The sequence below is a fragment of the Panthera leo genome, chromosome C2 (genome assembly GCF_018350215.1).
Source record: "Panthera leo isolate Ple1 chromosome C2, P.leo_Ple1_pat1.1, whole genome shotgun sequence".
Classification (NCBI taxonomy): domain Eukaryota; kingdom Metazoa; phylum Chordata; class Mammalia; order Carnivora; family Felidae; genus Panthera; species Panthera leo.
The window spans coordinates 120,522,982-120,536,411 of NC_056687.1; the positions used below are offsets into that span (position 1 = coordinate 120,522,982).

The window sequence follows — 13,430 nt, forward strand, 5'->3', positions numbered from 1 at the left end:
CCCGCCGCCGGAGAACAAACGGGATATTCAGCAGTGGCCTGTGGCTGCCAGAGCAACTCCTCTGGGGAAATTAAGCGTCGAGTCAGCCTGCACCGTAATCGTCTTTAAAAGCACCCCCACCCGCCTGCCGAGCACACCCGGATACCTGGGCTGCCCCGCGGCTGCGTGTCTGTGTGTGTGTGCTTGTGCGCGCGCGCGCGCGCGCGTGTGTGTGTGTGTGAGAGAGAGAGAGAGAGAGAGAGAGAGAGAGAGAGAGAGAGAGAGAGAGAGAGAGAGAGAGAGAGAGGTGGGGGGGAGAGAAAGAGAGAAAGGCGGGGGGAGCAGCAGCCGGGGCGTGTGCGGCGTGCGAGCCTGTGTTTCTGCCCGAGTGTGCTGGAGTGTGAGCCTGGGGGGTGGTGCGAGCCGGTGTGTGTACCGGCGTGCGCGCCGGGGTGGGAACGAGCCGCGTGCGTCTACACCGGCCATGAGGGGCGCGGGCGCCTGGGCCGCGCTCTGCCTGTTGCTGGCCGCCGCCGCGCAGCTGTCGCGGCAGCAGCCCCCGGAGAGGTAACGCGACCCCCACCCGGGCTCCCTCCCTTCCTACCTTCCTCCCGCTCTCCTGCAGCCAAGCCCGCAGCTTCCCTGCAGCCGCGTCGGGGCGCCCAGGGAACCAGCGCGCGACCCCGCGCTCACCCGGGCTCTGGCGTCCCCCGTCCCCGCGCCGGCTGTCCCCGGGCCGGGTCCCGAGCCCCCCAGCTCCGCCTGCCCCCGGTCCTGCCGCTGGCCGGGCCACCACGTGGCGGGGGCTGGAGCTGACCTGCGCCTCTTCTCCCCTAGTGCTTATGCGGGCGGAGGGAGGCACTGGGGCCCAAGTCTGTGGACTTTGCTTTTTTACTTCTGTTTTCCTCTCCCGGGCGGCTTGGCCCAGAGACATGAAGCCTTGGGGAAAACGAGTCGCGCGGCGCGCGCGGGCAACCGCACGCCACCTCCATCAGAAAGTTAACTCTTCGCCACCTCCATCAGAGCTGAGGGAGGGCCCTGGTCCTGGACTGGGGGACCCACTTTTGGCATCCCCTCTTCCACTTCCATCACCAGCCACCTCCGTTTGTAAATGGGAGGCCCTGCCAATGGTCAATGGAATTCAGAAAAGGAGAGAAGTAGGCATCTCTCCACATCTAGGAAATTAAAACTTTTTAATATTAACCAATTGCTTGTTTATCCATTTACCATTTTCCTATAAGCTCTTACCACTATGTGGAGGATTTGCTTATGGATGGATGGATAAATAGATGTTGTGTTACTAGGATGGAGACAGATGGCAACTGGACTGAATGTTTTATTAGGCTATAATTTAAATATTCTAAAAGCTAGCAAGTATTTCAAATCCCGTATATAGTGCAGGCATTTATTAATCCATATTAACTTTATCCACATTCAATAGGCTACACCTTTCTGAAGTTGACTTTGGATTGTTAGACCCACTTTCAAATTAAATGTCCTTCTTTTATTTTCCCAGACCTGTTTTCACATGTGGCGGCATTCTTACTGGAGAGTCTGGATTTATTGGCAGCGAAGGTTTTCCTGGAGTGTACCCTCCAAATAGCAAATGTACTTGGAAAATCACAGTAAGCATTTTTTTAAGGGTATTCTCCTGGAAGTGGGTATTGGAAACAGTGGAAGGCTGTTGCATTTTTCCTCTGGTGTAAGGATCTAGGTAAGGGGCGAGTGCCTAAAATAGTGAAATGTTGGATTTACCTCAACTATGTGGGAGATTTTTATTAATAGAACTAGTGGCATCCTGTGTTAGTGATTAGAAAGGGCACAAGATAACTGTTGAAGGAATAAATTCTTAAAGCAGATGTGTTTCTGACAACTCATCCTGACTCAGTTGAGTTTCATAGATTGAAAATTAAGGCTGTTTTCAAAGGCCTGTTGTAATGACTTTTAGAATCCATTTGTTGCCTATGCCCTGCATAAATGTCTCCTAGTGGAGAACAGAAGATCAAAGGTAATGCTCATCCCTGACTACTTTATACCCATTATGAGTAAAAGGGAAAAGAAAATGAAAAAAAAAAAAATCCCACTTAATGTTCCTGATTTAAAACCACCACTAATGGCAATCTGAGAATAGAGAATAATAATAATTGTGGAATAGGGCAGTAAAGTCTAAATATCAAACAAAGGCTAATAAAATGCCCATGCTGGTTAGTAATGGCATAGATTATGCCAAGTCAAGATAAGCAGTCAGATTTCCAGACAGCCATCTTAAAAAAAATAGTCTGGATTTAGAATCAGCTAGATTGAGTCATCTTTCCAGTCAGTATGATGGTGAGTATTTTTCATTTTTTCGTTGTTGGGAAGTTGTTTAGTAATTGAACACATTGGTTCACGGAGACCTTTATTCAGTCAGATTGTGCCACCGGCTGATTATAATTTTTAAAAGTAGCTCCCTCTTACTGAGCACTTACTGTTTCCTAGACACTATGCCAAGTAGTTAACTCACATACTCTCACTGAATCCTTGAAATCACTCTGAAAAGTAACTCTTTTGTACCCATTTTATGGATAGGAAACTGAGGCCTAGAACAATTATATAAGTTGACTTGATCAAACATTTGGTAAGTTCAGCTTTGCATAAAGTGAAACCTATTTTGTAATGGGGCATTTTTAACAAGGTCGTTTGACAGGCAATAGGAGTGGTCCACTGCCTTAATATAAAACTTGGCTCCTGTATGTGTTGATGCTCCCCTATAAAATATTGACTGTCTGATGAACTGGTACATATTTCATTATGTTACTGCAACACATGGGGCCAGGAGAGAATGAGTCATAAGAAGTAGCTTTGAAATAGTGATATTAGTGTGAGCGTGAATAAGGCTTCAAAATAAACACGGAACTTGGTTTTCATATTATAGTTGTGTTTCAGTTGTAATTTAATGGCTTTAAGTTATACACGATCCAAGGAAATTAATGGCCAGGAGGCATCATGTGCCTACCAAGTAGAAATTCATGGTTGGCTATATATGGGGTATTATGGGCATAGTTGGTATGGCATCAAATGTCGATGGGAGGAGGGTGTCCAGTGAAAGTTTTCCTTGGTAAAGCAGTGGTGTGCTTAAGCAGAGGCCTGACTACCATATTCTTACATGGGAGGAGGGGAAGTATAATGGATGTTCTGTTTGGATGCAATGTAAAAGTTAGGTGTATGGGCCCACCAGTCAGTCTTCCCTGGATTCACATTGTCATTCTATCACTGATAAATTATGTGACCAGGATTTATCTTTCTTAAACCTCGGGATTGTAGGTCACCTGGGTGACTCTGTGCGTTAATTGCCTGACTTCGGCTCTGCTCATGATCTCGAAGTTCGTGAGATCGAGCTGTGTATCGGGCTCTGTGCTGACAGCTCAGAGCCTGGAGCCTGCTTCGGATTCTGTGTCTCCCTCTCTCTCTCTGTCCCTCCCCAACTCACACTCTGTCTCTCAAAAAATAAATGAACATTAAAAAAAAAAAAACCCCAAACACCTCAGGATTGTTGTGAAATTAAAACCAATTAGTGCACGTGAAGGCCTTTGGCTCAGTGCCTGAGATATAATAAGTGCTTAATAAATGTTACCCATCACTGTTATAATTTTCATTATCCTCATTATTGTTTGGTATTGACTTCTCCTTCCTTCTGACTTACAGTCGATATGGCAGATCACTCTTACCCACTTACTTCATTGGTTAAGCTGGGCTTGGCATCAGCTCAAAACAACTCAGACTTCTATGGAACAATCTTCTATATCTATATCTATATCTATATCTATATCTATATCTATATCTAGGAAGACCTTATTTCTGCAGTTGGGTTCTATAATCATACTGAAGGTATTCTGTGTGAGTCAGAACTAGGTTAGCTTCCAGTAACAGAGCCCCTCATAACAATGGCTCAAACAGAAGTTTGGTTCTCTCTCACATAAAGGAATCTAGAGGTAGGCAATGCAAGGTTGGTGTGGCGGCTTCAAACCTTTAGGCACTCAGTATCTTTGTCTCTCCCTGTTAGGCCATACTTAGATGCGTGTTCAAGTTCCAGCCATCATGTTTCTGTTCTAGCCAAAATAAAGGAAGAAAAACAAGGGCATGTATCCTCCCTTTAAGGACATTGTACATAATTACATGCAGCTCTCCTCTTACATCTCATTGGCTGGTTTTTAGTTACATGGCACTTCTAGCTGCAAGAAAACTGAGAAATGAAGTCTTCATTTCAGGCATCCAGGTGCTCTGCTAAAATTCAAAAGTTTTCTTTTGAGTAAAAGTTTTCTATCAACTGTGGAAAGAAGGGAGAACAAGCAGACATCAAGCAGTCTCTGTGACATATTTATTTGTGGTTTTCTCAGGCTGCCTGAACTCATGTTCATGAAGGTGACTAACAAATGCCAGCCTTTTTTGGCGGAAGAAAAAAAATTTTTTTTTAGGAAGTATAGGTAATGTAGAAAAAAGGATTACACAACTTGATTTTCTACTTAAAAAAAGCTTAATAGTTTTCACTCTTAGCCAGTTGAGTTTATTCTATTCCAAGGGGCCTGTGTCTTTTGTGTTTGCATATGAGTAGCTACCAAGAACTTCCAGAGAAGCCCAGCACATTCTCCTGGTTATAATTACTGCCTCTGCTATTCCCAAAGGCCCTGAGTACTCTCAAGGTCTTAGTTTGACAACATTTTTATTTCTTCATATTTCACAGAGAATAGCACTAATTTGTTTGTAAAAATCTTCTCATTTCTTCTTCACAGTCCTCTAGTTTGTCGGAGTAGCAGAAGAGGACTTCGAGCTCCTGTACATCCTAGGGAACATAAAAAGAGGAGGACCGTGATGTTGCTAAAATTAGTAATCCTGAGGTCTCTCATTCATTCAACAGATGTGTTTTGAGTGCTGGATACTATTTGGATTATGGCAGCAAACAATGCAGCCAAACTCCTTGCCCTCCCTCATGCAGCTAGCATTCTAGTTTGGGGAGATAAGCAATTAATATTTAAATAAACAAGTAAATAATAAGATATTAAGTAGTGAGAAATGCATTGTAAATATAAAATAGGGGTGCCTGGGTGCTCAGTCAGTTGAGCATCTGAACTCTTGATTTTGGCACGGGTCATGATCTCACGGTGAGATAGACCCCCTTGTCAGGCTCTATGCTGAGCTTGGTGCCTGCTTGGGATTCTCTGTCTCTCTCTCTCTGTCCCTCTTCCCCTCTTGCATGTACTTACTCTCTCTTTCTCACTCTCTCTCTCTAAAATTTAAAAAAAAAAAAAATAGATACTACTCCACATCCATTAGGATGGCTATTATAAAAAAATAGAAAATAGCAAGTCTTGTTGGCAAGATGTAGAGAAATTGGAACCTTTGTGCATTGGTGGTGGGAATGTAAAATGATGCAGCTGCTGTGGAAAACAGTATGGCACTTTCTCAAAAAATTAAACCTAAAAAAAAGCAGAATGAAACCTATAAATACAGAGAACACACTGATGGTTGCCAGAGGGGAGGTGGGTGGAGGGATGGGCAAAATGGGTGAAGGCGAGTGGGGGATACAGGCTTCCAGTTATGGAATACATAAGTCATGGGATGAAAGGTACCACACAGGGAATACAGTCAGTGGTACTGTAATAACGTTGTATGGTGACAGATGGTAGCTATACTTGTGAGCACAGCATAGGGTGTAGAGTTGTCCAGTCACTATGTTGTACACTTGAAACTAATGTAACATTTGGGTGTCATTGATACTTCCATAAAAAAGAAAAACAAACAGAATTATCATATTATCTAGCAATTCCATTTCTGGGTATATACCCCAAAGAAGTTCAAGCAGGGACTTGAGCAGATACCTATATATCCATGTTCATGGCAGGATTATTCACAGTAGCCAAAAGGTGGGAGTAACCCAAGTATCTTTCCACAGATGAACAAATAAGTAAAATGTGGTGTAGACATACAAAGGAACACTATTCAGCCTTAAAAAGGGAATTCTGACACATGCCACAATATGGATGAACCTTGAAGACATTGTGCTAAGTGAAGTAAACCATCACAAAAGAACAAATAGTGCATGATTCTGTTTATATGAGTTATCTAGAGTAGTCAAATTCATAGAGTCAGAATGGCGGTTTTCAGGGGCTGCTGGGTGGGGAGTTAGTGTTTAATGGGTACAGAGTTTCACTTAGGGAAGATGAAAAAGTTTTGGAGATGGATGGTGGTGGCGATGGTTGCGCAACAATGAAAGGTCATTCTGGCTGCTGTATAGAATGAGTTGTAGGGAGTTAAGAATGGAACAGGGAGACCAATTAGGAAGCTAATGTGGCATCTAGGAGAGAGGAGATAGTGGACTAGACAAGGGCGGTAACAAAGGAGATGAAACATGGACTCTTCTGCCTAAAGCAGTTGGCTTAGCAGTTCTGAATGCAGTTAGGATGTAGTGGCACCAGCCAAGAGGCTGGATATACCAGGCTCAGGACCCTTGCTTGGCAGCTGCTCCAGACAGGGCTGAGCTCTGGTGTGGCCTCAGGGAAGGCGGTCTGTTAAAGGCTTTCCCAAAGCCAGAGGAGGATCAGTCCATTTTCCTGCTCCTGCAGTCAGTAAACCAAGAACGGAGTTTCTACTGGCTAATTCAATATAAATTTTATTAAAAGGGGCATCTGGGTGGCTCAGTTGGTTAAGCATCCAACTCTTGATTTTGGCTCAGGTCATGATCTCACGGTTTGTGAGGTCGAGCCCCTCATTGGGTTCTTCGCTGATGGTATTGAGCCTACTTGGGATTCTCTTTCTCCCTCTCTCTGCCCACCCCCCTGCTCATGTGTGTGTGCATGTGCATACCCCCTCTCTCTCAAAATAAATGCACTTTAAAAACATTAAAAAAATAAATTTATTGAAACATCACAGAGATGCCTCAAAATGGGAGTCTCAAGAGTGGTCCTAAAAGTCTAGTTCCCATAGTTGAAGAGGAATATTCTGCCTCTTGCTCCTTACCTTCCTCTCATCGTGGTTCTTCCAGACTGGAGATGTGTTCCCGCAAAGTGGCTGTCCCCACCAAATCGTTTTCATTGAACAACATCTTATTAGTAGGAGATTGAAGAGAGTCTAATGGTAGTATCTGTTTACTTTAAGAAAGTTGAATACTGCCTGTCACAACCAAACTTCCTAGCCAATTGTAATAGACTTTTCAGTATGGAAATACAGCTTACAGATTAGAAATTTAGATTTGTCCTTAAATTATAGTACTTTAAAATTTTCATAGCTAGTTCTTGGATAGCTGCACTGTCCCAAACACTGTCTACATTGGCTATTTAAATTAATTAGCCAAATTAATTTAAAAATTCAGTATCTAAATCACATTAGCCATATTTTTTTTTTGTTTATCTTGAGAGACAGAGAGAGAGAGAGAGAGAGAGAGAGAGAATGAATCCCAAGCAGGCTACACGCTGACAGCTCAGAACCCAACCCAACACTCAGTCCCACAACCCTGGGATCATGACCTGAGCCAAAACCAAGAGTTGAACGCTTAACTGACTGAGCCACCCAGGTGCCCCCACATTAGCCATATTTCAATTGTTCAGTAGCCACATATAGATGGTGGCTACCATATTGAGCAGTATATAATACGAATATTTCCCTCAACACGAAAACTTCTTTGGATAGTGAGGTTAATTTTACTCACGTAAAGGTATGTTCAGGACAGGGGTGCTCCGTGCTGCTTCGTTGTGCTTCTGCTTTGCAAGTGGAGAAGCTGACACTTGTTCTATGGAGAGTTGAAATTGTGACTGGAACTCAAGCCTCTTGACTCAGCTGCATCTTTCTGGCTGCAACTCTTGGTGACCTCAACTAGTCTTAGGTTTTACTAATTAATCTTACTGAATTTGTTCTCAAAAATGTACAGTTAGAGATTAAGCCAGAGAATTAGAGGGTTATGAAATTGTTAAATATTTTGTAATCCGTGATGGGGTAGAAGGTTTCTTAGTTTCCTGTGAGAGTTGATTTTTGGAACTGGAAGTTAAGGGGCATCTGTATAAAAAAATACTTATTTGACATAGGTGGTGAGGACAGGAGTTAGTCAAGTAGGATTTGAGAGCTAATGTACATAAAACTTTGGAAAATGGTGGTTGGTTCTTCTAAGGAGGTTTGGGTTGAGACAAAGTTCAGCTGAATTGATTTAAGGATGAGAACCAGTAACTCCACCTGTAGCCAGCCCTGTAACAGGAAACAAAGCTCTGAGTATTAACACTACGTGGACCCTCTATCGCAGTGGTCCTCCTGCTAGGTGCATGTGTGCATCGGGATCAGACGGTGCGGGAGACAGTAAGAGATCTCTGAGATCCCTAAACGAAGCAGAAAAGAGTGGACCATTGTGAACAAGAACACAGCGCGTGTGATGGAGTTCACTGCTGCGTTGACAAGACACATTTATGAAGAGCGCACCAGGTACGGTGCTAGGTGCTAGAGATATACAGATGAATATGTATGAGATGAAAACGTGGGGGGCTGCCTGTGAAGACATGTTCCCCAGGCTCCGAGTGGGAGTGAGGCTCCACAGGTAGCTCTGACACAAAGATCTCCATTCCGTTAATTGTTTCATTATAAATTCATTGCAAACTTGGCAAATCACCAATACTTTTTCTGTTCCTTTTCATCCATAACTTGTTCATTTTATAATCCCATAGTAGAGTCATAGATTCATATTGATGGTTTGACACAGTTTTTGAATTAAAAAAAAAGACGTTAGTAGCAAAATAATACTTTGTGAAAGCAACTATTCAGAGTTTGACTTGGGCTACATATGTTATGGCTGGTTAAGTGGAACCAGCTGAATCTTTGTTTATAGCAACTATGCAAATTAGAGGAAACTGGAAGCCTAGAACCTTCTGGGAAATCTTGAATAGATACGTAGGAATTGTTATTTTAAATTGGTTCCCAAAGTTAAAACTAAATGTGGCATCTGATTAGGCAGTTGCTGTCCTTATCTAACAGAAACAGCAGTTGGTATGTAGATACAGGTGAAAATGATTTGTGCTTAGATTTAAAGCTGGGCATGATTTACAAAAGTTTTTAAAATCAGATACTTCATATTATGTTGTCCTGTTGTTATAAATCAGCATTAGAATTCCAAAGTACTTATTTATTATTTATATCTCTTCTTTATTTCCAATTTTAGTATACGTGCTGCCAACGGAACACTTTTCTTTATTTCAAAAAAATTTTTTTTAAGGTATTGAAATTAGCTAATTATTGAAGGTTTCAGTTATTATTTTCAGCGGAAATCTGGCTTGGGAAAAATCAGCAAACGTTTGAGGAGTTTAAAATTTGGCAGTGGAGGTTCCTTTAACTCTGAATTAAATCATGTGGGAGTGTCAGAAGGTCACAGACCTTTGCCAGAAATGGGAGAACAATTATAGCAATGAATAGAATCACTTCCACTTAAACTAGAAGTGTGTGGCAAAATTTTCTTTAGCTAATTCATGCAGAAGAAAAAGCATAAATCCTATGTTGAAGATCTTCAGGCTCCCAGGTAATCCATGTACTGTCATTTTGATAACTATTCTTTCTTTTGAACTGGAATTAAATATACTGATGTGGAAATGGTGGGGTTCGGAGCCAATAGTCAAGAAAAAATTTTTGAGATGTCTTTGGTGCAAAAAGGTAGTTTTATTAAAGCACGGGGACAGACCTTGCGCAGAAAGAGCTGCACTGGGGTAGTGACAGGTGACTGATTATATACTTTCATGTTGGGAGGATGTTAGGGATAGCATAGGTCTCTAAGGAATTTGGAAGCAAGATTTCCAGGACCTTGAGGGGCTAGTTGTCAGGAAAAGGTCATTTACTACTGTCTAGTAAAAGCCTAGTCATGAGACCCTTCAGATGTGTATCAGTGGGCCATATGCTTGGAAGATGATTGCTAAACTCTGTCCTGGAGGTAGAGATAAAGGAAGTTTCCAAAGGAATTTTTATATGTTAACGTAGATTTACAGGATCCCGGGGGTCGGGATAATGTTAAGCTAAGATTGCCTTTTGCCTTTAGCAAAGTGTCATCATCGAGGTGGTTGAGTTCCTAGAGGAAGGTCACTCTGACTGTCTCAAGGACTTGTCAATGGGCTATAAGTTATAAGGAAATTTAATTTATTCCTTTTGTCTTTGATCAATACTAGTTATTTTATAGATTGTAGATATAAAATAATAATTTGTGGTTTTCAGCATACCTTCAAATACATTGTATCATTGTATTTCATTCCCATCCAATTCTGTGATGTCAGTGGCGTACGTATCAGTATGCCCATTTCACATGTAGGGAAACTGAGGTCTAAAGAACTCATAACTTGGCAGTATTGTCATTCCTACACAGGTATGAAAAGACTAGCACAAAATTTTTCAGCTTATTAATACAAAGGCACTATCACAAGCTTACTTAGCAAATAAATTAACATTCACCTGATGCTTATTAAGCATCTCCTGTGAACTAAGCCTTGGTTGGGCCCTGGGGTAAAAAAGACAAGGCAAAGTTTCTGTCCTCAAGGAGTTTATAAACTGGTGGGGAGTTAGAGAAAACCAGTAGCAGTTATGTGTGTAAATAGCTACGATGCTCACTGTAAGTAGTTTTAAGTATTGATAATGTGGAATAAGTCTTATTTACATTTTTAAAAGATTATTGAATGTCTTAGATTATTATTGCTTTATGCAAAGAGTGAAAGATGTTAGGACCCATTTTATATCTGTGCTACTCTAAGACTTGAGAAATTGGTACTGTGTCCTTTGTTTGACATCATAGGGCCCTTTTACAACACCTGCTTTATATTTTCAAATATGTCTGATAAATAATCATATAAAGACATTCCTATACCATTGTCTTGGGGGTAGTTTTGCTAACTACATTTTAATGTGTGTTAAAGTCATCATACTGAATCTATCCTCCAAAAGCCTGATTAAATTTAAATGGATTTCACATTTTTAAAGAAATGATAGGTTAAAAATGTAGGTGGGATTTATATTTTCCCAATAACCTGCATATGGCTTCGTGAGAAGAAAGTCAGCAGTGGTGGGGCATGGGGTTGTGTGAAAATTGAAACAAATAATGATGTTCTACTAAGATCAGTGCTGGGTATATAATTTGAGAAAACAAATAGTGAATTTAGACAGGAACGCAACATTTAAGTCACTTAATTATACCTAAGAGTATAGCAAGAGGTTCTAAAATTGCTTTAACTATTATTTGCCTGGCATAACCACAGCAGGACAGATAGGGGAATGGAATTTTGGCCTTAAGCACATATTTCCTGGCTTTAAACTACATGTAGAATTTAGAATTATATAGAGACTTAAATTCCAATCTTAACTATGGGTTTTTTTTTTTTTTTATGTACGCATATATTTGTTGGACTAGGCCTGGTTATTTCAGCTGCCTTGAATAGTAATTTAACCTGGTGCTTGACTTAATATTATTTACATCTAATTCCTTAGTAAAGATGGGAATAATTAACAGAGAATGTCTGCATACCCAAGCTTGAGGACCATATGAATGGGATAAGAGCACTATAGCTGTTTTTTGTTTGGGTTTTTTAATTAAGAGAGTATAATTCAGATACTTTGTGATTCTTAGGGCACTTACACTGTCCCGATTAGGTTTCAGTTGATAAGACATTGAAAGAACTAAAACATTTCCCTTGCTCCCTTAAATCTTCCTGGGAAGCAAGGAGAACACAAATCCCAAATAAATAAGCAAGGAGATAACATTTTCCCATTGGGACCTCAGTCCAGTTTTTCTAAATTTGCTTAGTTTTCTGCTTTTTTTAAAAGGGTTTCTGTTGCTTGTTTTGTTTTGTTTTTCTTTGCTCGTTCACATGAAAATCAAATGTTTTTATTGATTGAAAACCTAATGTTATAAATGTGCTTATTTGTACTGCCTGCAGTTTTTAGTGCTGGGCTAAAGCAGAGCCTTAGAAAGGGCTTAATGAGTAGAAGGAAAATGAGACACCATGAAAACGAAGTCTTCATGTTTTTCTGAAAAAGATTGTCCTTACTAACATATTAGTGACCAAAAAGTCATTCTTTCCTGAACTATCACTTTAATAATGGAGCACAAAAATACCACACTTAAAACCTCTCTGTCAAAAAGCAGTATAAATTGAGAAGGCATTTAACAGAGGTAAAACACCCAGAAAGGGTCTTAAAGAATGTATTATTAAGAAGACTGATGGAATCACTTTCACATTCCTTGCCCACCGCCAGAATTCAATTTATGATGTGAAATTATGGGCAAATAAGAATTGTTCCATAAATTTGCAGATTCCTCAAAATCTATCAAGAATTAACAATACCAAAAAAAAAAAAAAAAGGAAGAGAGAGAGGTCTCATTTGTTGGCTTCTCTGTGCTGGAGACCAGAGAAGCATATAGGGGAGCTCCTAATTTTAAGGGTTCTCTTTTTCCCCACATTGTTCTGCCTAGTTAGGAAAGTGTTCCTGTGAATAGTTGCTGTCCCATGTTCCTGGCACAGTGAAGTTTCATATGTATAGATTATTGCTTCTTCATCTTATGAAAAATGTAATCACTACCTTTATCTTACACGGTTTCACCTTATAATTTAGCAGCTTTAACAACAGTGGCAATAGCTCTTTTGGGTATACTTGAATGTCTTACTCTAGGAACTTTGGAGAAAAGAAGTGTTTTCTTCAGATATATTATTTGTTAAATCATGATAGTCAATGTTGGCAAGTCTTTGGAAAACCAGTATAAACATCTAAAAATAAATGGAACACCCATAGAGAAGTGGGGAGTTGGAATTAAAACAGCACAAGCCCTGCCACTAAATATCACCTCTCTTTCATCCCCTCACCCCCAAGACACTCCTGAGCACTGCAGATCAGAAAATAGTGTTTCCCAAAATGTGGAGGGAGGGAGAGACTTTTTAGTCAGAGATGGGCTGTTATGTGGATAAGGCTGACCAGAAGGGCACAGGGGAGCCAGTGGAGATAATTTTTCTGCTTATGCCTCCTAAAAATGAATTGATACGAGTCTGATTGCTAGACACAGACCTTCTAAAAGCCCTAGGCTGAGATTTACCTTCTCTGAAAAAAATCATAATTTATTCTTTAAAACCATTTTTAAAGTGTCTACCAGAGACCAGGTGCTGGGTTGGGCACAAAAGACTGCAATGGAAAGAAATCCATATCCCTGAATGAGAGGGGAGGAGACAAGGAGGCTCTTACTAGTGAGGGAGATGTCCCCAAAATGAATGACAATGACACAGGGTGATAAGTTTCATATCAAGGGTTGTATATGTGGCATTACTCAGTGACTAGAAGAATGGGCATTGGAAAGTCATACTGATACACTGTTCAGCTATTTACTAGGTATGTGATATACATTCCAGAACTTTCCACAGTTGTTTATCATGGTCAGACCTGCCCTGTAAGGGTAATGTGAGGATTGAAGGAGATAGTAG

General features: G+C 40.9%; 1 protein-coding gene across 3 annotated transcripts in view; it reads left to right on the forward strand.

The window, feature by feature from the left end:
• The first annotated feature begins 332 nt into the window (after positions 1 to 332).
• PCOLCE2 (procollagen C-endopeptidase enhancer 2) overlaps positions 333 to 13,430 on the forward strand; it is a 61,323-nt gene continuing 48,225 nt past the window's right edge. The window contains exons 1-2 of one of the 3 annotated variants that reach the window (XM_042903206.1): positions 333 to 546; positions 1,496 to 1,604. In XM_042903206.1, the coding sequence (XP_042759140.1) occupies positions 464 to 546; positions 1,496 to 1,604 (192 nt within the window). In that variant the 5' untranslated portion in view covers positions 333 to 463. Of the gene's footprint in view, positions 547 to 1,495; positions 1,605 to 8,245; positions 8,422 to 13,430 lie in introns of those variants that run through there. The other 2 variants (XM_042903208.1, XM_042903207.1) reach the window with 2 other exon arrangements.